The 23032-nt window shown below is 40.6% G+C and overlaps 1 protein-coding gene across 1 annotated transcript in view; it reads left to right on the plus strand.

Moving 5' to 3' along the window:
- Positions 1 to 23032, plus strand: part of HSD17B12 (hydroxysteroid 17-beta dehydrogenase 12) — a 167856-nt gene that overhangs the window by 95328 nt on the left and 49496 nt on the right. Inside the window, exon 4 of the mRNA XM_045485027.1 lies at positions 10948 to 11055. Within this exon, the coding sequence (XP_045340983.1) occupies positions 10948 to 11055 (108 nt within the window). The remainder of the gene's footprint in view (positions 1 to 10947; positions 11056 to 23032) is intronic.

Raw genomic sequence — 23032 nt, forward strand, 5'->3', positions numbered from 1 at the left:
AAAAACAGTAGCTCAATCAATTTTTAGAAGAAAGGTACTGTGTGATACTTGACTTCTAATTCATTTTCGTGATCTTTCTTTTTGAAAGATGAAAGGAGGAATGTGTGGTGGGTTACACATATATCTCTCTTGCTTTGCCGACTTGGTTTTTAGTTCACAGCTATCCTGCATGGAAAATTGGTCAACTCTGGCCCAAATCTCATTGGTAATAATTTCATTTTTCAAGCCAACAAAGAGAAGTAAGCTACCTCAAGAAAAAACTTGATTAACTAAAAAACAAACAATTTTTTTTTTATGATTTTAAAAAATGGTGAGACATAATTACAAGGACGGTGCCTCTGACGGAAATCTATGAAGACTCTTTTAGCTCTGAGGTGGGATAGTTTATTAACCAGATTTCTAAAGCAAATGAATAAAACCATTGTGTCCTCTCTCCCTAGAGCTGCGTGTCTAATCAGACTCTAACTCAGAAGTCTCTCCCAGCCGGCCTGCCTCTCTCCTTGGGGGCCTCCTTTCTCATGGGACTAAAGCACCAGCTGCTGTGTTCTCTCCTTGCCGCCTGCCACTTTCTTATAGCGGGCTGTGTGTCCTGTCCTCTGCCACTAGCATTTCCTTCCTGAGATACAAGTGTGATCTTGTCACTTTCCAGTTTAATAGCCTTATTATACGGCTGCCTTCATAGGTGTGTGGCCTCTACATTTTCATAGCACCTCCCCTACCTGCCCCTTAGAGGGGCCCACACTTGGTTTAATGCTCTGCTCTTGCCATCTTGAAATTCTTAATAATTTTTGAACAGGGGGCCCCACAAATTATGTCATTAGTCCTGTTTGTTATCTTGGCACATAAGTCCTCTACCAGCTTCCTTCTACAGGGTATTTTCTTTCCTCTTCTCCCTGTGCATGACATACTCCAGCCACAGGGGTTCTGAAAACATGCTTTTCCTTTCCTCCATTTTGTACCTCTGCCTGCTTCTTTCTCCCACTTCTTTGCATGGCCAGTTCCTACACAAGGACTCAACACAAATGTCCTATTTAAAGCCCCACTCTGCAAGAGTGAGTTGCTTCCTTCTGTTGCTCTTTGTTCCTATTTATTAGAACATCAGTTGGGTTCACGCATATCTCTTGCACCAAATACAGCCTGTTTGAGAGGATCTGTTATACTCGGAGTAAAGTCTGACATGGGGAGACTATTCAGGGTGTACTTCATGAATTTGCTTAGTCAAAACATATCTGTTCAGCACCTATTGTGAATCAGGTGTTGTTGGGTTCTGAGGATATGGTGGCAAAGAAAATCCCAGATACGGACGCTGCTCTCCTATCTGACAACGTAGGGAGTGAGAGGAGTTGTCTGAAATCAAATGCTTATGGCCCCTGACCACATGAATGAGCAGAGTGCTAAGGTTTTTGGGTCTTAGTTTAGAGTCGGAAATCTCCTGCCTTCTTGACTGGTGGTGGTGGTGGAGGATTGTTACAAGCACAGGCATACCAGAGGATCTTGCTTTTGGAAGCCATCCTTGGTTCACTTTGTGACATTACAGAAAGGCTGGATTGTCAGCAGGGTCCTAGGGTTCTTTCATCACATCTGATGTGGTAGTGGTCATGAAACCATGGTGCAGCTTCTAAGCATTAAGATAGAAAAACCACCGATTAAACTGGCATGCCGTAACTTGTATGGCATCTTGATTTCAAAGACAAAACACGAGTATAAATCTGCATTTTGGAACAGATAAAACGTAATTCAAAGGTTAATTACAGGCAGATTGGGTCAAGGAAATACTTGGGCACCAAAGGCATTGCTAAAAATAGCGTATCATGACCAGTGATTCCGTGAATAATATGCTAATAACTCGGTCACTTTTTAAAGTAGGGTGGGATGTGCATGTGCAGTTTGAAAACAGCTATGCAGCTGATGCAAAGGAGAAAAAATGAATGATACAGAAAATGCCTATGGCAGCCTATGCCATTTAGGGAAAACAACTGTATGTGATGTGGTTGTCTTTGTCAATGTTGGCAGATATAAAAAAAGATAACATTTGTAGACTTTACTGGTTTGTAAAACACATTCTCATGTACTCGCAAGAACTCTGCAGGGTGAGTGTTATTTCTTGTAGGAAAGGGAATTCCTGCAGGTTAAAAGGCTTGAGTGAAGGGCCCTCAGCCAACAAGTGGCTGAGGTGGTTCTCAGGTCCAGAGCTTCTAACTGCATCCCACGCTTTGTTGAACAAATTCTGTTTTGGTCAACTCAGGCTGCCATAACAAAATATCATAGTCTGTGTGTGTGTGTATGTGTGTATTTTTTTTTAATGTTTGTTCTTGAGCAAGAAAGACAAGAGCATGAGCGAGGGAGGGGCAGAAAGAGAAGGAGACACAAAATCCAAAGCAGGCTCCAGGCTCTGAGCTGTCAGCACAGAGCCTGACACCGGGCTCAAACCCATGAACCGTGAGATCATGACCTGAGCTGAAATTGGACGTTTAACTGACTCAACCACCCAGGCACCCCTAATAGTCTGGGTATCTCAAACAACGTGCATTTATTTCTCACAATTCTAAAGGCTGGGAAGTCCAAGATCAAGGTCCTGTCAGTTTCAGTTCCTGGTGAGGGCCTGCTTCTTGGCTTGTTAGATGGCTGCCCTCTCACTGTGTCCCCACATGGCCTTTCCTTGGTGCATGCATGTGGGGAGAGAGCTCTCTGTCTTCCTCTTCTTTTTTTAAAATTGTGTTATTTTTGAGAGAGACCAAGCACAAGCTTTAGAGAGAGGGAGACACAGAATCCGAAGCAGGCTCCAGGCTCCAAGCTTCAGCACAGACCCAATGTGGGGCTTGAACAAATGGACTGCAAGATCATGACCTGAGCTGAAGTCAGACGCTTAACTGACTGAGCCACCCAGGCACCCCTCTGTCTTCCTCTTCTTATGAGGACTCTACTCCCATCATGAGAACCTCACCCTCAAGACCTCACCTAAACCTAGTTACCTTAGTTACCTGCCAAAGGTCCTACCTCCAGATGCCATCGCACTGGGAGGTAGGCCTTCAACATATGAATTTGGGGGCACAAACCTGCAGCCCATAACACTCTGCTTACATAGTATTGGCTACATCATCTGGGAATCTTTAGTAATGTTAGGAATATCTTTTGCATTTTTCTCACCTCAAAACATAAAATTCAAATGTTTCCATTGGCAGGCCTTTTTCTTTTCCTTGAGTGTGGAAAATAAACATCCTTATTTGAAAATTTCTTCAAAGGTGCCTTGTCGAAGGGTCTACATTATTTGAACCAAGTGTATAACTCAGAGCTTTCAAAAGAATGGAATCTATTCATGTGCTATCAGTAAAATAAATTTGCATGATATATGGTTTTTATTTATTACAGATGGTTGTTCTAGTTAAATAGCCTATAATGAATAAAATATAATAACCTTGGCTTAAAATAAAGAAATACTTGGTTTGGGATGGAATCTTGATGATGCTATGATGAATTTTTTTTATTTGACTCAAAGTGGGTCTCTTCTTATGAGATTAAAATGATCATGAGAATGTTTTCAAGGACAATGAAAAAAAGAAATGTACCATTATTTGTGTAACATCTCTGATAATTATAATTAAGTGGGTCTTTAAAAATGGAGTCAGATGAATTATTCCCTTCTAAGGCACTATCACCTTTTCTCCATAGCTACCTAAGGGAGGCTTTCTCTTTGGGGAGATATCTCACCCTGAGGGGTAAGGGAAGAGGGAGATGATAAGGCCTGGGGGAAGAAAGGAAAATAGCAAAAGGAGGGAAGTAGAATTTAGGGGATATTTTGTTCTTTGTTTTCCCCTTCAAATTCAGAAAGTACAAAAGACTTCTGGTACTTTTTACATTTCTAACTACTCTAAAACATTTTATGTGAAAATGGAGAGGTTCTTCAAAACATGGAGTGTATTTTTATGGTTATAAACTGCATTTAATGAATTTAGATTTAAGGAGCTAAAATTGGTAGGCATTGAATATAGTACTATTTCCTCAAGAGTCGCTCCTCTCCCCTAATTATCTTTTTCAGGATGGGATAGGGAGAGTGGTCCATGACTAAAATATCTTCGACCTTCATCTCTGTGCCGAGTTAAGCTCCCGGAAGTACTTTTTTTTTTTTTTTTTTTTAGATGGGACTGGATGGTTTCATACAACTCTAAAATGTTTCTGTCTCTATGAGAATTATAATCCGACCCATGCAGGACAGAGGAATGGACTTGTTTCTCAATTTATCTTAATGCTTTATAATGCCTAATAGTAAGTCCTGTATGTTATTATGTCTCATAATGGACATCTCTTACCACCCTACAGTTTTATTTCTATAGGGAAGAGTTTAAGAAGTACTGAAAAGATGATTTTATTTTAAAAAAAATTTTTTTTAACATTTATTTTCAAGAGAGACAGAGACAGTGTGAGCTGGGGAAGGTCAAAGAGAGAGGGAGACACAGAATCCGAAGCAGGCTCCAGGCTTTGAGCTGTCAGCACAGGGCCCAACGTGGGACTTGAACTTACAAACTGCGAGATCATGACCTGAGCCGAAGTTGGCCACTTAACCAACTGAGCCACCCAGGCACCCCGTGATTTTAATAAACCAGCTGTATCAGCCTGGATGTATTTACTCACTCAGCAAACATTTGAGTCACCTCTGTTATGCTCCAGGCATTGTGCTAGGTGCTGTATATACAAAGGTGACAGAGAATGATCCATGTTTGTTAGGAAATAGACTGTTTGCACAATACATTATGCTAAGTTTACTAAGTTTAGAAGGTCTTTAGGAACACAGCTGAGAGAGTAAATAGCTTTACCTTGGAAGAAATGGGAATCATGAAAAGACAGTACACAGGGCTGGTGGCACAACTTGAGTCTTTTTTTTTTTTTTATGTTTATTTTGTGAGAGAGAGAGAGAGCATGCGAATGAGTGTGCATGCACGTGCGAGGGGAGGCGGGCAGAGAGCAAGGGAGAGAGAATCTGAAGCAGACTGCTTGCTTAGTGTGGAGCCTGATACTGCAGGGCTGGATCCCACAACTGCGAGCTCATGACCTGAGCTGAGGTCAAGTGTCCCACGCTCAACTGACTGAGCCACCCAGATGCCCCACAACTGGAATCTTAAATGATGAAATTTATAATATGGAAAAGATGGGGAAGGGTGAATGCAACAAGAGTTTCATAATGGAAAGTGCCTGAAACTTAGGAGAATAGCAGATTGTTTATTTGGAGCAGATGTAGGGACAAAAGAGAACCAATATATTATTTTTGGTTTTATTAATAGAAAAAATTATAAATAATACATGAGTTTATGTAGATTAGACCTCTTTGCTAGCATTCGCAGACCCACTATCCCGATACCCAGGGGAAAAATGAGACAAGTCTTTCCTTTTTTTTTTTTTTTTTTAATGTTTATTTATTTATTTTGAGAGAGAGAGAGAAATAGAGCGTGAGCAGGGGAGGAGCAGAAAGGGGGGGGGGGGGAGAGAGAGACTCCTAAGCAGGCTCCACACTATCACTGCAGAGCCCCACGCAGGGCTCCATGTCATGAATCGAGGGATCATGACCTGATCTGAAACCAAGAGTTGGATGCTTAACCAACTGAGCCACCCAGGCGCCCCAAGACCAGTCTTTCTGAGACCTATACAATTATCCTTAGGGAAAGATTATTTAAGAGATGTGAATCTGTTGAGCAAAATGAAAATAATGATGGCCAGACTTAGAAGGATGTTAAACATAAGACTATTCTGAATATGTTTCGTGACCTTTTAAGATGTGAACCTAATAATGTGATAGTTTTAATATTGAGAGGGTTTAGCAGCATCTTGAGACTACTTATATGTGCAGTTCCTTCTCTGTCAATTCCGGACTTGACCCTACACTAATTTACAATCCTCTGAGTAACCATGTGACTGGAGGAGCACGGCACCCATGCTTGGAAGTAACGGAATGGTTTCAGACAGTGAGGACGCTCATTATTATATAGGTTTGTAGTTACAAGCAATATTTTTTTTCTCTGATTCCACAATTGTGGTTGGATGGCTTTCGGTGGACTGGTAAATAAAAAGGGAATAATGTTATCAACCCAGCTATTTCTTAGCTTCATTTCCCACAAGCCAGAGCTGATTTTCAGCCTCCATTTCTGGTGAGTTGACTGCCTTGAGCAGCTCATACCACTTGTCAGCTTTTTGCTTCTTAGTTTTTGGTCTCTGCCACTAGGCTGAGAAATAGTGGGCCAAGACCATCCCAGAATCATTCCAATCTGAAAAAAGGGAGGAGGGCATGATTGTATGTGGCCACAATTGTAAGTGGCAGGATGCCAGCCTACCCAGTTTGAAATACCAAGTGGTTTGGCAGTAGGAATTATCAACAGTATTGAGTATCTTTGCATTAACAGTGTGTAATATTCTAATAATGGCATTCTTTAGTTCTTTAATTTCTTTAACAATTTACAACCACAAGATTTTACTGTGAGACACTGAGTAAATGGAGAGCCTGGAGGGAATGCCACATTGTCATCCTTCATAAATTTAATTGAAACGTTTAATGTAACCCCAGTGAAAACTGACTAAACAAGTAAGGATAACCAATAAACTTTTGAAAAAGAATAGTAATGAAGGAGCATTGTACCACTAGAAATATTAAAACTTGTTTTAAAGCTAGTATAATTATAACTAGGGCATTATGAAAGAATAGAAAATAGGACAATAAACAGACTATGATTTTGGAGTCAGAAGCTGATATGTACAAGTGGTCCAATGGCTTTATACTCCCACCTCTATCAGTCATATGTGGACATCATGGGAAAGGCATGATCTCAGTCCAGGCAGCTCTGTGAAGCCGAGGCAATCCCTGAAGGGGCTGACACCTGAAAGCTCTCTGCTGATGATACTCCAATAGCCAAGGGCAACCAGAATTTCCTGGAAGGGGCAGTTGAGTGCCTATGTTTTTCCATTGCAACATCCAAATTCATTTGTTTGTGTACCTTTATCCTACACTTATAGGGTATTGATTTTAACTTATTACCCAGCTGTCATCCCTTGTGCCTTTGTGCTGGCCGAGGATCAGAGTACTCACAAGTACCTCTCCAGAGGCTTTGATACAGTTCTTATTCTTCCCTAGCAGTGGGCTGTTGCTGAGTGGTGTGGACTGGTGGTCTTATGAAGAGCCTGGGTTTAGGGAGGTGGTGAAGGAGGAAATGAAGGTTGTATTATGTGTATATGGTACCCACATCTGTTCCAGGTGCTTTATTACCTCCTCAAATTAGAGGATGTTTGTTCATCTGTGTGATTTCTGTTGGCGGGGTCAGATGAGGGCTGGTAGGTGATGGGAAGTGGGGAGATGCCTAGATTTAGTTCCCCAGTTCCTTCAGGAAGCCAGCTACCTCCCACCTCAGCTTTTAGAATACTCCTCATAATTCTCTTCTGATTGCCTGGGCCCCTGTCCCGTCCTAGTCTTATGTGCATGCTGCTCTTTCTCTCCAACACAACTTGGCGGTGGTAGTGGGGATGGTGCATGGAATCCTTAAAGCCTGTCCATGGGCCCGGTCAAGAGCATGCATATCGCATAATCCTGGAAAGGAAATGTGAGGGGAGTTTGCTGGACTCTGGGGAAATTTTCCTCACTCTCCAGAAGGGACATGTAACAGGATGTCGCATTTCTGCCACTGCACGTTGCTGTTTGTATGGGATGTTTGGAAGGGCAGTGGCTTTCGTGAAACCAGGAGGGGAGCCAGCCTAAGGGAATAAGAGAGGAGGGAGGAAAGACCCTGGATCCTTTGTGATACTGTTGAGCAACTGAACAAAATAGACCCAAGTTCTTGTCTTTACAAAGCTTAATGTGGGGCTGGGGGGAGGGGGAGAGATGATAGCAAATACAGGTATTATTAAGATACATAGTGTATTAGAGGATGGGTGGTTAAGTGCCATGGAATGAAATAAAGCTGGGAAGGGGGACCGGGGGTGCTAGTGGAGGAGTGGTTGCATTTTTTTTTTTTAATTTTTTTTTTTCAACATTTATATTTTATTTTTGGGACAGAGAGAGACAGAGCATGAACGGGGGAGGGGCAGAGAGAGAGGGAGACACAGAATCAGAAACAGGCTCCAGGCTCTGAGCCATCAGCCCAGAGCCCGACGCGGGGCTCGAACTCACGGACCGCGAGATCGTGACCTGGCTGAAGTCGGCGCTTAACCGACTGCGCCACCCAGGCGCCCCGGTTGCATTTTTTTTTAAAGGTAGTCAAGGAGGGTTTCCATGAAGAGGTAACATTTGCCTAAAGATCCAACAGACACAGGGATGCAGAAGAGCATTCTAGGCAGAGGGAACCGTAAGTGCAAAAGCCATGAGTGTGTTTGGGGAGTTTAAAGACTTGCTTGGGGCCTGTGCAGCTAGAACTGGGGACACCCAGGAGAATAGGGAGGTGGAGGTGAGTTCAAAGCAGTGTTAGGCTATCGCGGCTGACTGTGACCCTCACTGTAAGGTTTGTAAGCCAGCTGGAGCTCTGGGGGTTTGGTGGGGGTGGGGTGGGGTGGGGGGGAGATGTGAGCAGACCTACTTTGCAGAAGAAGCTCACCATGGAGGCAGTGGAGCCCAGGAGAAGAACAGCAGTGTTAACTGGAGTAGGACATGATTCAGGGTAATTCAGGGTCAAGTTCAAAATTGTATTTACCTTGAAAAACTTGCATCAGAAGCCATTTTGCTTATCCTAGCGTGAGTACAAAGAAAAGCTTACTTGAGGGTTCTTATTAAATAAAATGACATTCTTTCCAAAAGGGTCTCTGAATATTTTTAGCAGCCCATCTATAATAAGACTCTATGTTATAAGTACATTCCCCAAATCCTGTGAGATTTAAAAGAGTAAATTTGATTCAGGGGTTGTGAGGTGGCTTTTATTACTGGAGAGAATTTTCCTAAATGTCAGTATATAGCACTGGTGTGGAAACATACTTTGCTTTTCTCAAAATAAATAGGTAAGTTTATCTTATTTTATTCCTGAATAAAGTTTTACATTTAATAAAAGGTATCCTTCAGCCTTTTGATTTGGCTCTTTTTTTCTTGTGAATCTGTGGCTCTAATAAGGGCAGTGTTCTTTACTTTCTGGTGATAAATCCTGGGAACCATTTATAATAAGACCTGTTGAACCAGCTATTATAAAATGACAACTGTGTATGTGGCTCTCCATTACATGAACACATATAATAACTCATTTATATTGGAATAGTAAGTGTGCCTTTAACACCAGATACGATATTTTGTAGGTCAGATATTCTCATCTCTAGTTTGTTCATGGGTTCCTACCTAAGGTCAATACTTCCTTGAGACTAAGAAACTGATCTCTCGTGAACCAGCTCTTCAGTGGTGGATCAAGAACGGTGACCTGTGTGGATCAATGTTGCATACTCTGTGATGAGCCAGCATCAACTTCAAATGAAGAAAAATCTATTTTTTTGGAAGCAGGATTTTTAAATTCTTTTGGATTCTCATCAAGTTCCAAAGAGTAAACATTCTTGGTTACCTGAACTTCACTAAGTGAAGTGAGAACAGGGTTAGTGGAGGAGACAGGGGACCAACATTTATGGAGTGCCTCTTGTATATCACTAGATACCACATGAGCCTCGAATCTTAAGCTGGGTAGCCTCACCTTCATTTTCGGGAGAGGTTGCTGAGTGAGGCTCATGGAGGAAATGTGACTCGCAAAGCCATTTAGCAAATGGCTCAAAGCCATGTAGCAAATATGTATGAAAGTAAAATTGGCACCCGTGCCTGGGGGGGCCTCACAGTCCATGCCATCTTCTCAAATGGGCTCAGGAGTGAGGGCAGAAGTAAAATTCTGCATTACCTCAGTAAGGTCAGGTTCTCCAGAGTCTCATTTCTCAATCTGTTATTTTCATGAGCTCTGTTTGTACCTCAGTAGTCCTGTACAAAGTAGAAAACTGAGTGAGGTCTTTTCTCATGTCACTTTGCAGCTGTATTATTGTGCGTTTTGTGTGGATTCTTTAATGTAGTGGCTATTAACTATTAACCAAGCCTCTAAATTCCATTACGATCATATTAATTTTATTTCCATTTTAAGAAGATGTACTTTTTTTTTTTTTTAATGTTTATTTATTTTCTAAAGAGAGAGCAAGCAGAGGAGGGGCAGAGAGAGGAGATACAGAATCCAAAGCACACTCCAGGCTCTGAGCTGTCATCAGCAAGTCCAATGAGGGGCTCAAACTCATGAACCACGAGACAGGACCTGGGCCAAAGTCAGATGCTTAACCGACTGAGCCACCAGGTGCCCTAATAAGATGGACTTTTATATATCACACTTTAAAACATTTTGGAATATAAATCCTCCTTCCTGAAATTATGAAGCATTGTTTGCAATTAAAATCACAAAACCAGTGATATTTAAACAGTATATAACATTATGATACGAATCATGTTTTATTATTTGTTTTTTATTTTTTTATTGTTTATTAATTTTGAGAGAGACAGAGAGCAAGCAGGGAAGGGGCAGAGCAAGGGGGAGACACAGAATCGGAAGCAGGCTCCAGGCTCTGAGCTCTCAGCACAAACCCCGATGCAGGGCTTGAACTCACAGACCACAAGATCATGACCTGAGCTATAGTCGGCCGCCCAACCGACTGAGCCACCCAGGTGCCCTACATGTTTTATTATTTGTACCTACAGGTCTAAAAAGGAGTCATTACTGATTTATAGAGGAAGAACTGATTAAGGAGCAGTCAGCCAGCTCTGTAACAACATTGGAATTTTTATTGCAGAATTATTGTGTTGACTCTATATCATCTCTTAGATGGTCTCATGATTGCTTAAAATTATCCTGGTCTAAATTTCATATCGAATTGGACAGGGAAAGGGGTTTGAAAAGATAATGTCATCAGTTGTTTTCATCTTAATTGTCATGTTGTAATTCTCCCTCTCTCTCTCCATTTGTGTTTTTTTTTCCTTAGGAGAAAAATTCAAGGTGGAAACAATGACCATTGCTGTTGACTTTGCATCAGAAGATATTTATGATAAAATTAAAACAAGCTTGGCAGGCCTGAAAATTGGTGTTTTAGGTTTGTATCTTTGTCGCATTTATAGATTCTTCTTACATTTACTAATTGACTTCTACTATGATTGTACATTTTCTTTTTGGATTAGGTATTCAGTTGGTAAAATGAGTAGTGAGAAGAAAACGGTCTTGTTATACAATTGATTATTAGATGGCATTAATCTATATACATTTAGGTCTTTGTGTTTTCTATTTTAATGACTATTTTACAATTTTGCTTGTTTTCTCTATTTTCTGTCTCTCATTCTCTTTGTATGTATTTAGATATGATTCTGTCATAATAATTCTTTAAGGTGGGTAATACCCATTTTGACAGGTGGGGAAATGGAGGCCAAGGGAAGTGTTTCTCAACCTTTTGTTTGTTACCACCCTTCTCTCACCCAAAGAGCCCTTTTAGACATTACTTTCTCCTAATCTTCCCTCTCATGAAGTATGTCTTATTTATGTACTGTGTGTATATCTGTGCCTTAACAGACAAAGAATAAGATCTTACACTACCCACTCCCTGAGCCAGTTTTTGTACCATTGGGATGGATCACCCCAGCTGAGAATATGTGGCTGAGAGTCTTGCCTAAGGTCATGTGAAGACCAAGTAGTAAAGTCAGGATTCTGCCCTCTATTTGTTTTTTCCAAGTCTGCTACTTCATTTTGTTATATCTTGGCTACCTTGCTCTTATTAATTACTAAAAAAAGATGCTTTTGCTAAGATAGGGCAAGTGTTGAACATATTATGGAAAAGAGTCACCACATTTTAAGGGTAAAAAATGGGCTCTGTGAAGGTACTCATCACTTTTTGAGTCATTTCCAGAAAGACACAGAACATCTAGTGCAGAAAAGCTTTGCTTCTTTGCCAAATTTCTTTATCCCACTGCCTAAATTGGTGTGAGCCTGGTTGGTAATTGTCATCATTTTCTTCTGGGGGTTATCAGAGGAGAAAAAATGAAGAGAAAATAATTAAAAAAAAAAAGTCTTGGTGCCTGGGTGGCTCAGTCGGTTGGGTAGCTGACTTCGGCTCAGGTCATGATCTCGCAGCTCATGAGTTTGAGCCCCATGTTGGGCTCTATTGTGACAGGTTGGAGCCTGGAGCCTGCTTCAGATTCTGTGTCTCCCTCTCTCTCTCTCTGCCCCTCTCTTGCTCACACTCTGTTTCTCTCTCTCTCAAAAAGAAATAAACATTGGGGTGCCTGGGTGGCTCAGTCGGTTAAGCGTCCGACTTCAGCTCAGGTCACGATCTCGCGGTCTGTGGGTTTGAGCCCCGCGTTGGGCTCCGGGCTGATGGCTCAGAGTCTGGAGCCTGCTTCCGATTCTGTGTCTCCCTCTCTATCTGCCCCTTCCCCGTTCATGCTCTGTCTCTCTCTGTCTCAAAAATAAATAAAAAGGTGTGTTCCTATTTAAAATAAATAAATAAATAAACAAACAAACAAACAAACAAACATTAAAAAAAATTTTTTAAGTCTATTTATTTTTGAGAGAGAGAGAGCACAAGCACACACACGGGGGTGAGGGGCAGAGAGAGAGGTAAAGAGAGAATCCCAAGCAGTCTCCACACTGTCAGCTCAGAGCCCTACTCATGCCTCAATTCCACAAACCATGAGATCATGACCTGAGCCTAAATCAAGAGTCAGAAGCTCTGATTGAGCCCCACATCCGACTCTGAGCTGACGGCACAGAGCCTGCTTGAGATTCTCTATCTCCCTCTCTTTCTGCCCCTCAGCCCTGCATGTGTGCTTGTGCTCTCTCTCACTCTCTCTCTGTCTCTCTCTCTCTCTCTCAAAATAAATAAATAAATAAATAAACTTAAAAAAAAGTTTCCTAACCTTTCTTTAGTTGAGACCCCACCTCCCCTCCTCATACTGTAAGAGTGGTCTTTTATATAATTTCTGGATAAGACAATAAAAGAAAAGAGTTACATATATGTAGCCTATGTAGTGCCCTTGGACCTGCAATTCACCCTGGCCTTGATGTGCTGTGCTTCAGCTCCTGCCTGGTCCCTATCACATAACACCACACCCTGCCTACCCACACCACTACTCTCCCACTTATAGGAGAGCCCATGGCAAAAGGTGAATGGAGACATGGGTGTGGTTTTTGCCCATGTGTCTACATGTTCTTCTCTAAATACATACATTGCCTGGAATCTTTTACAAGTTCCTCCTTCTTAGCCCAGTTCTGGAATACCCAGAACACCACTAACATCTATAAAATTCTTGTCATTTCAAACTTCCTAATCAGCAGCAGCTGTAACTTACTAGTTAGGATAGACACGGCCATGGTCCATTCTCCATCCTTTCAAACTAGTTGTACATGGATAGGGGAATGAAGGCTGGCTTAGGCACAGAGATAGATTGAGGATCCCTAATGAGAAGAGATTTGTCTTGAACTTCTATTCTTGGAGAATAATTTTCTTTCAGAAATAGTTCATGATTGTTTAAAGCTTTGTATAACTTTTAGCTGCTTTTCACTGGGTAACTTTGAAACTATAGATACTCTGAGACAATGGTGATGAAGATGGGAAATGTCAGGCATCATTTTCCCGGAGGGCTGGAGGATTATAAAAGGCACTCTCAGCTGTTCTTTCCTGACCCAACATATAGAGAGTTTACAGTGTGAGTTTAGGCACAGTAGAGAGATCTGTGAAGGATGAGAGTACAGGGCATGTGGTGCCCAAGCACATTTCCCGACTTCTGGAACCCTAGGACTTGTGTCTACACCTAAGTCTGTATTTAGACATAAAGACTGATATTTTCCAGGCCTCATATGCTAATGGAACCCTTGTTCTTACAGTCCAGCTCCTTAGTAAATTGCAACCTGTAAGGTAGCAGTTTGTACCCTCTTTATGCTTTCATTCATTTTTTCGTCAAAGAACCAGAGACATAGCAACAAACAAGAAAGCGCCTGACTTCATGTAGTATAATGTTCTAGTAGGAAAGACAGCACTTTTGAGAAGGGCAGGGTATGGTGTAGTAAGAGTATAAAGGGCAAGAGGGAGTTGATATAGGGCACAGTAATGGTGACTTGGCCTAGGCCGTGGGGTGGGAGAAAGGAGGATTCCAGAAATATTAGGAAGTAAATGAAGCAGAATTTTGTGAGAGATTGCAAGGGGGATGAAGAAGAGAGCACTCATGGATGACTTTCAGGTTTCTGGCCTGAGAACCTGGTCAATGGGGCCATTTACTAAAATGAGGAATCCTGAAGGAATCTTGTTTGGGATGAGGATCATTTAAGTTTGGGGTTCATCCAGGATGCCCAAGTGGGGTTGTTAAGTTGATAGTTGGATATATGGATCTAGGATTGATTTATTTATTTACTTATTTATTTAAAGTAGGGTTCTCTCTGTCTCTTTTTTTTTTTTAAGTTTATTTTTTAAATAATGTCTACAGCTAATGTGGGGCCCAAATTCATGATGCTGACATCAGGAGTCCCATGCTCTACCAACTTAGCCAGCCAGGTACCCTGGATCTAGGTTTTAGTTGAGCTATGAACAGGAGATAGAGTTTGGAGATTAGTTATCTGTAAATAGTAATCTCATTGAAACATTGAGACTAGAGCTCATCCAAGGCGAATATAGAGAATGTAAGGAAAAAACTGAGGACAGAGCTCTTTTGAGTTCCCTTCCCTGTCATCAAAGAAAGGCTGCTTAGAATATTAGTGTGAAGGAGGGATAGTTTTCGCTCAAGTTCAGCCCTTGTCTGATAGAAATATAGAAATATAACATGAGCCAGTGTGTCATTTTAGCTTCTCTAGTAGCCACATTTAAAAAAAGTAAACAGTAACAGATAAAGTTCATTTTGGTAATGTATTTTATTTTAGCCCTCCATATCCAAAATATCACCTTAGCGTGTAATCCATATAAAAAGTTATTGAAATCGTTTGCATTCTTTTTCTCATACTACGTCTTCCTTTCCTACATATGTTACACTTGCAACATTTCTCATTTCTGATTAGCCACGTTTTAAGTGTTCAGTAGCCATATTGTGCCCAGTGAGGGACATCTTTGCTTCCAGTTCATACTGGCTGTCTCTCATCCTCAGTTTGTGTGGGTGAGCCATCATTTTTGCATTTTTCTTAGGCTTTAACAGGGTTTTCAGCCAGGAGCAATTTTGCATTGTCTGGCATTGTCCAGAGACATTTCTAATGGTGACTAATTGAGGGAGGAGGTGGAAGAATTTCTAGTAGCCCCTAGTGGGTCAGGTCTAGCGGGTCAGGGAATCTGCTAAACATCCTACAACACACGGACAGACTCCCACAGCAAGGACATCACCTAAAATCTTAGTAGTGCTGAGGCTGAGAAACCCCGCTTTAAAGTTACACTGCAGTTAAACTGATTGATTACTTATTGGCATACACACACACACACACACACACACACACACAACTTACATGCATAAATTTCTATTTGGTGACAAATCGATGATAAAAATAATTGTAGCTTATGTTTGCATAATCCTTTCACCATCTTCACGTACATTATCTTATTAACTGGCTGAGTGTTTCGTTTTCTTCCTACTCTATTACAACTGTCTCCTTAATCATAAGGTGTACATAATTATTGACAATTATTAGCAGATAGACTTAGATTGCATCGTAATTTTGTCAAGGTTTTGGAGGGAACTACTAAAACACCTTATAAATATAAATATATAAATATAAATATAAATATAAATAAACACTTTATGAGCTACATTTTATCACTAGGTCATATTTCAACTCTAATCTTACAGTTCGTTCTCTAGTGTAGAACAGGTTGTATCGTAGAACCTGTTGTTGGGGGAGGAATCTAATGTTTATGTTTTCTTTTTATGTATTTTTTTTCTTTTAAAAAATATTTTTAAATGTTTATTTTGGAAAGAGAGAGAGACACACACACACACAGTGTGAGTGGGGGAGGGGTAGAGAGAGAGGGAGACACAGAATCTGAAGCAGGCTCCAGGCTCCGAGCTGTCAGCACAGAGCCCAACACAGGTCTTGAACCCATGAACTGTGAGATCGTGACCTGGGCCGAAGTCAGACGCTTAACCAACTGAGCCACCCAGGTGCCCCCGTTTCCTTTTTTTTTTTTTATAATTCCCTGGGTATATATCTTCTTCACCTTCCTCCCTCTTTCCTCCCCACCCAGATCCCACATACCCTAACCTCTGTCTCATAAGGAGGAAATAATCCCATTTATTCTCCTTCCTCCTTCGTGTAATGTCATGGCCTCACCTTTCTTACATTTGCTAAAATAATAAACATGTAGATGGACTTCTGGTAAGACCTAGCAATCTATATGAAGGCGTAGAAAGGAATTTTTTCTACTGAGTATTAATGAAACTGGGAATGTTAAAGGAAAAATAAATCACCAAGGTATACTCCATTTGTTTGAATAGCATTAACCACCAAAGTATATAGTCAGTGCTTAATAAAGAAAATTAGCATTGTCAGAATTTCAAAGGAAAATGCTAAAGCCCTTTGTCATGAAAGAAACATCAAGTTTTCGGTAAGATAAGTGGGAAGAAAATGGCCATGAATTGTTTGAATTTATACTGAAAGGTCACAGTAACTTGATAGACTATAAATGCTTAAGGTTGAGAAGTTGGATTCTTAACTCTGTTATGTAAAATAAGTAAGCATCTGCTGTCTTCTTTCAGGCAAATGCCAAGAAACACAGATTTGAGAAAGCTTAAAAAACTTCAACTATTTAGAGAAAATGACATCAATACTGCTTTGAATAAGCAAACAATCGGGTTAACAAAATGCAAATGCTACAATGCTTACTTGCTTGCTTCCTCAGGAGAGATTCTCATGTGTGCTCCACTGTTGGTTTGGAGGACTTGGCATAACACTTCGCAGGAGGCGTAATTTACCAAGGCCAAAAGAGTAGCCTTGGATTTGAAGTATGCCACAGACAACACTGTTTTCAAATTCCACTACTATGACTTTTTTTTAACCTTTAAAAAGTGACATTCTTTGTCCTAGAAGAAAACATAAAAAGGTCTTCATGGAAAAAACAGCTACCTCATTTGTGAATCATTAAAAAAAAATCAATCACAGCTTTATTCAAGCTCTTAATGCGTCCTAGACCAAGAATCTCACCATGCCAGACGCTATCAAGGTCTTCTCCATGCATACTGTCATGCTTTGTGTAAGTTGCAGAATCAAGAGAATTAGTTGGTACAGGCTGATGGGACGCTGTGCTGGCTTAGTGTATTCAGGAGTGTTTATTACCTATTGACCTTTTCCTATGTGCATGCAGTGCCATAATTTTCTGAAGAGGCATCATTTTAATAGCGTAATATTAAAAATTGTATAGACACAGTACAGACAATAGCAATAGTATAAATAACAGTATAGATAATAGTATGTAGCCAACAATAATAGAGATAATAAAAGTCAATTAATTGCAAAAATGATTGACTGCAAAAGCTAGAATAGAACTTACCCTTCTTTTTCTCCCCATGCCATTTTAAGTGAATACTTGCTCCGCTTATATATTTGATGGGATATGTTCTTTTAATTTGTGTCCTTCCTTTCTCCTCAGCCAAATGCAAAGATATCTTTTTGTTATCTTTGCCCATGCAACCTTATAGTTTATGGGTAGTGCTTTGGAGGCATGTGTTCCATTTTTCTCCTCTAAAACCTAGTATTTTCCAGAATGTTATACGATAGAGAATGGTCAAATGTTGAGAATATTTATCCTCAAATATGGTTTGAGCAGAGATGAATAGTTAAGATCAGTCTACTCTATCTCTGTTTATACTTAAGTCTTTAAAACTTCTCAACAGAAGGCCCAAGAATATTATTCACTACTCAGGGAAAGGGCCAGTTAGCTTCCAAATGGCAAACTCCTAGGTTATTTGGGTTGGAATCCAGAGGTGACTTCCTTATAGTTCAATATAAGTCCCCAATATATCAAAGGAAGAGAAATAGGTATAGGCTGAGGAGAGACAGCCAAGGCCTGTAGGAACTGGGTTGTGGAAAATTCTTCAGGACCGCTGGGAAGGAAGGAACTTGTTAAGAGTTGTGTAGCTTCCCAGTCCCAGCTGACTAAGGAAGTTACACGTAGAAGAGTCTTGCTTCTTCAGAGGATTTAGAAATTTATAAAGCTACTTCTTAACTTCTTGCTCTCTTCAGGAACTTTACCAATTAGAAATTAGCTTTAAGTTGACTTTTAAAATGTCTCTGAAAGGGCCAGTGACATCTTCATTTACATCTTATTGGGATTAGTCCATTTAGTTTATGACCTTGATGGATTAGTCACCTGCAGGAAATGGCTGTTGTAGTTAGTGAAAGACGTGAAAAAATCATTTTGAAATGGAAAGGAGGAGACTTAAAGAGGAAACTGTAGAAGGGTACAGCTGGCTTAGTCAGTAGAGTGTGTGACTCTTGATCTCAGGGTCCCCTGAGTCCTCAAGCCCCATGTTCAACTGTAGAGATTACTTAAAATCTTAAAAAAACAACAAAAAAGAGGAAACTGTAGTGGTAGGTTGGTCAGTGGGGTGTTGTGAAAGGGAGGAAGAATAGAAGGGCAAGAGAAAGTTAGTTGAGAGAGTACCAAAGATAAATTTTCATGTTTGGAAATACCACCACCTGCCCCCATAGCTCAGATATAAAATGGCTCACGCCCAAGAAAGGGCAGAGGCTATTAGCTTAAGTATACAGGAAAGGCTTACAGGAACATGATGGGATGATAGCACAGATGGTCGTTTGCCTATTACATCAGGATATGATTTATGGGTTTAAGACACTTCCAAAACTTCCCTTTTGTAATGCAATCCAATTTTGTCCCTAACCGCCCAGAGTTAATGTGCACTCCACAAGTTCAGGGCATAGTCCCCAGCAAGACTGCCCTTAGTTCAAATGTAGCAGTCTCCAGGCCACCTGCACTTCTGACCAACGGGCTACAAATTTGGGGGTTCCCATCACCCCTTCAGGTTTGATAATTTGCTAGAACATCTTACAGAACTAGGAGAGCACTATACTCACAAGTAGAGTTTTATTATGAAGGATAGGAATTAATACTAGCCAAATAAAGAGACCCATAGGGCAAGATCTGAGAGGGTTCTGAACTCTGTGCCTCTCTGTGGGGTTAAGGTGAACCCCCTCCCTGTGCTTAATGTTCACCAACCAGAAAGCTCAGTGTCCAGAATTTTTATTGGAGTTTCATTATGTAGACATGATTAATTGAATCTTTGGCTATGTGACTGAACTTAGTTTCTAGTCCCTCTCCCTTTTCGCAGGTTGGGTTGGCTCAAGGCCTTAGCCTCCTAGTCACACAGTTTGGTCTCTTTGGTGACCAAGCCCCATCCTGATTCATCTCATTAGCATAATCTCAGTTGTGATCCAAAGGCCAACCAACCTGGCTAGCTCAGTCAGTAGAGCAGGCAGAGCATGTGACTCTTGGTCTCAGGGTCATGAGTTCAAGCCCTACATTGAGTGTAGAGATTACTTAAATAAATAAAGCTTAAAAAAAAAAAAAAGGCCCACCATGAATTACAAAGAAACTCCTATCATCTTGGAAATAGCAAGGGTTTAGAACCTCTACCCCAGAAATCTGGGACAAAGACCAGACAAATATTTTATTATAGGGCACCTTTCCTTTCTGTTTGTTGATTGATTCATGTACTAATTCATTCAACACGTAAAATTCCAGAGATACAGCAGTATATAAAACTGATACTCAATCTGCTTTTATGGAAGACAGCTATTGAACAAGCTGTGAATGTAATGAAAGAATATGTTACTGAGAAAGCTGAGGGTGTCAGAGATGGTCTCTGAGAAAGTAATATTTAAAGTGAGCCCTAAAGGCTGATTAACCCTGGGAGAAGAGATGTGGGAAGGGTTTCTAGGTAGAAGAAAAGGCTGGAGGTGAATGTGCTTGACAGGTTGGAGGAACTGATGGAAGAACTGTAAATCTAGAGCACGGACTGCAAAGGGGACAGTGGCCAGTCAGGAGATAACCAGGGCCAGCTCACGAAAGGCTTAGAAAATCAGGTTAATAGGTTTGGGCTCTACTGGAAAGAGAGTATAGACATTGTAGAGTTTTAAGCAGTAAATTGACATCATTTTAGAGAGATTATTCTGACTTCAAGTGGAAGAGGGCAGGAATTGATAAAAGGAAACCAGTAAGCTTCTTTCAGCAATGACACATAAGATGACAGTGGTTACATTAGGATGCAGGCACTGGGAATGGTTAGAAGTAGCCTGACTACAGAGATGTTTAGGAAGTAGAAGCAGGACCAGGGTCTATTGAGAGAGGGTCCTCATCAGAGGTTTTGTCTGATAGAAGCACTGATTAATAACAATAGCAGTTGTTTGGGGTGTCCAGTCATTATTGCCAACATCCCCAAGTGCTTTTATATGCCAGACACCATGCTAACAAATCTCATGCAATCCTCAGCAGTACTATAAAGTAGACATTACTGCTTTTGTGCCCATTTTAGGACACGAAACAGACTTAAGGAGGTTAAATATTGTCCAGGATTATACAAGTAGTGGTTTGCAATTTGCAGGTTCTGACTTGAGCATCTCTGTGCTGTTTACCTAAGACAAGAAACCCTAGATCAGGAGAAAATTCTGTAAAGAAAATGATGATTTCACTTTGGGATATGTGAAGCTTGAGAGAGCTATGAGAAGTCCAAGTGGAGAGTCAAGTGGACCTGTGGATCCCTGGCACCAGTGCCCTCCTTTGTGTTGAATGAGGCCAAAGCCTGGGGTCGCCAATCACAGCGAGTGGAATAGATACATGGATTTTTATTTATTTATTTATTTATTTTTTTAAGACTAGGAGACTCATCAGGAACATTATCAGACTAAGTATAGTGCCGTATAATTCCATTAGATGTGTTGGATGAGATTGGATTTCTAAAGTGAGAATAAGACTTAGAATTCAAATGTATCTCCTTTCACTTGAAAACCACTAACGGTATTAATTAAAGCAGAACCTTTAACTTAAAACTGGGTAATTAGCTGTGATCTCAGAAATGTAAACAGAACCGTAATGCATGAAGTTGACGAATGTTCCTCCCATTCGCTCAGATTTAACCACCAACCTCCTGTCATCCTTCTTTCCTCCTCTCTTCTGAGTTTATGGATGGCAGATCTTACCTAGTTTTGTAATGAGGATCACATAGCAATTTATAATTAAACAGTAGAAATAAAGTGTTCTGTTGTGTTGCTTCTGACTCAGTCTTAACTTTTCAATTTCTGATTAAAGGCACTGCAAATTTAAAGCCTTGTAAACTCTCTTTTATTTAGAAATTGCTACTCACAAGTGTATGAAAACTGTAAAGTTTGCAAAATGTTTTACATGGTGTTCCAAATATCATCTGTCAGAGTATGAACATGTGCTAGCTACAGCAATATGTTAAATAAGGCAAAGAAGGAATTTTCTTTGCCTCACTTTGCAAACTCTCTATAGACTGTCAGACTAGATCTACTTGAAAGAAATAGAGGGTAGAGGAACAACTGGGATACCCTTAATCAGTACGAGCAGTTATTCTGGCTGTTTCCACAGGATCTCTCCACTTTGCTGCTGTGCACATATGATAAAAGCAGGGACTTTGCCTCTCCTGCTGCATCCCAGCACCTAGAATAGTGTTGGGTACAGAGTGGTTCAGGAAGTACCTGTTGAATTAATGACCACACAGGGGCACCTGGGTGGCTCAGTCAGTTATGTGTCCAACTCTTGATTTTGGCTCAGGCCGTGATCTCATAGTTTGTGAGCTCTGCATTGGGTTCTGCACTGACAGTGCAGAGCTTGCTTGGGATTCTCTCTCTCTCTCTCTCTCTCTCTCTCTCTCTCTGCCCCTTTCCTGCTTGCTCTCTCTCTCAAAATAAATAAACTAAAAACGAAGAAGAAGAAGAAGAAGAAATGATCACCCAAAAATAAACACTCTTCCTCTTCCACTGATTAACGTACTGATATGTTCCAGGAATTGGGTTAAAGATTTGATGCCTATCATTTCTTAAATTATTAGCCCTGTTTTATATATAAGGACGTTGAGAAAACCGAGGCTCACTGGGGTGAAATCACTTGCCTCTTGTCAGGAGCTCGTAGTAGTAGAGCTAGGACTGAAACTTGGGTCTGTTGGACCCTGTGAGTTCAAAAGCTTAAGACGGGAGAAGTTTCTACCTGCTTTTGGCTTATATGCTATTCCTGAAGTCTGCATTCAAAAAAACTCAGTTTGTTTTGAAAAGGGATGAAGTGGCAGCATTTTTTTTCGAATCCATTTTATTAATGAACTATAATAGGTTTTCCATTTCTCTAGTCTTTAATTTGAGTGCTTGGACTGGATTAGTCTGTATCACTATAAATGTGACTGAAATTACCTTAACATCTGTACTTTGATATGATGAGTGGGAAATCGGGAATACTTTACATTATTTGACATCTACTGGGAAGCCCAACCATTAGATGATGTATTTTTATATTACCTTAATTTCTTAAGCCTCTGATTAATCTAAAAAAAGCAGGTTGAAGGTGTTTTGTGTGTGGTCACCTGTATTGGTTATCACTGTTTCTTCAAGTAGATTTTCATTTTCTAGTAACTTAGTGTATTTTCCTCCCTCATGCCCAACCCAGATACCAAATATCTGATTTTCTAATGACATCACTATCTCAAAAGCAGATGGTTTTAATAAATGATTCGAAGTTTGGTAAGGTCAGAAACAGCGGCAAATGAATTTAGAAGAAACAGAAATCTTGTGTATGTCCTTTTTAAGTATGAGAGATGTGGAAGTGATTTTTAGCAATCATATGATACAGAATATCTACATAACATTTCAGAATTACTCTGGATTTTGAGTCTTTATAATACAATACTTTATCAGTATTGGTGTTTTCAGAAGTTCTGCATGGGGGTGTGGGAGGGCACTGCTGAGCACCAGGCATTGACTGTTCTTTCCAGCGAGGGCCAGCTCTTTTAGAATTGCTCCTTTCACCACCGCGTCCTTCTTTTTCCAATTACCCTGCCCTTGTTCTTGGTCTTTTGTGACCTCTGCTC

Source organism: Leopardus geoffroyi, chromosome D1 (genome assembly GCF_018350155.1).
Source record: "Leopardus geoffroyi isolate Oge1 chromosome D1, O.geoffroyi_Oge1_pat1.0, whole genome shotgun sequence".
Taxonomy (NCBI): domain Eukaryota; kingdom Metazoa; phylum Chordata; class Mammalia; order Carnivora; family Felidae; genus Leopardus; species Leopardus geoffroyi.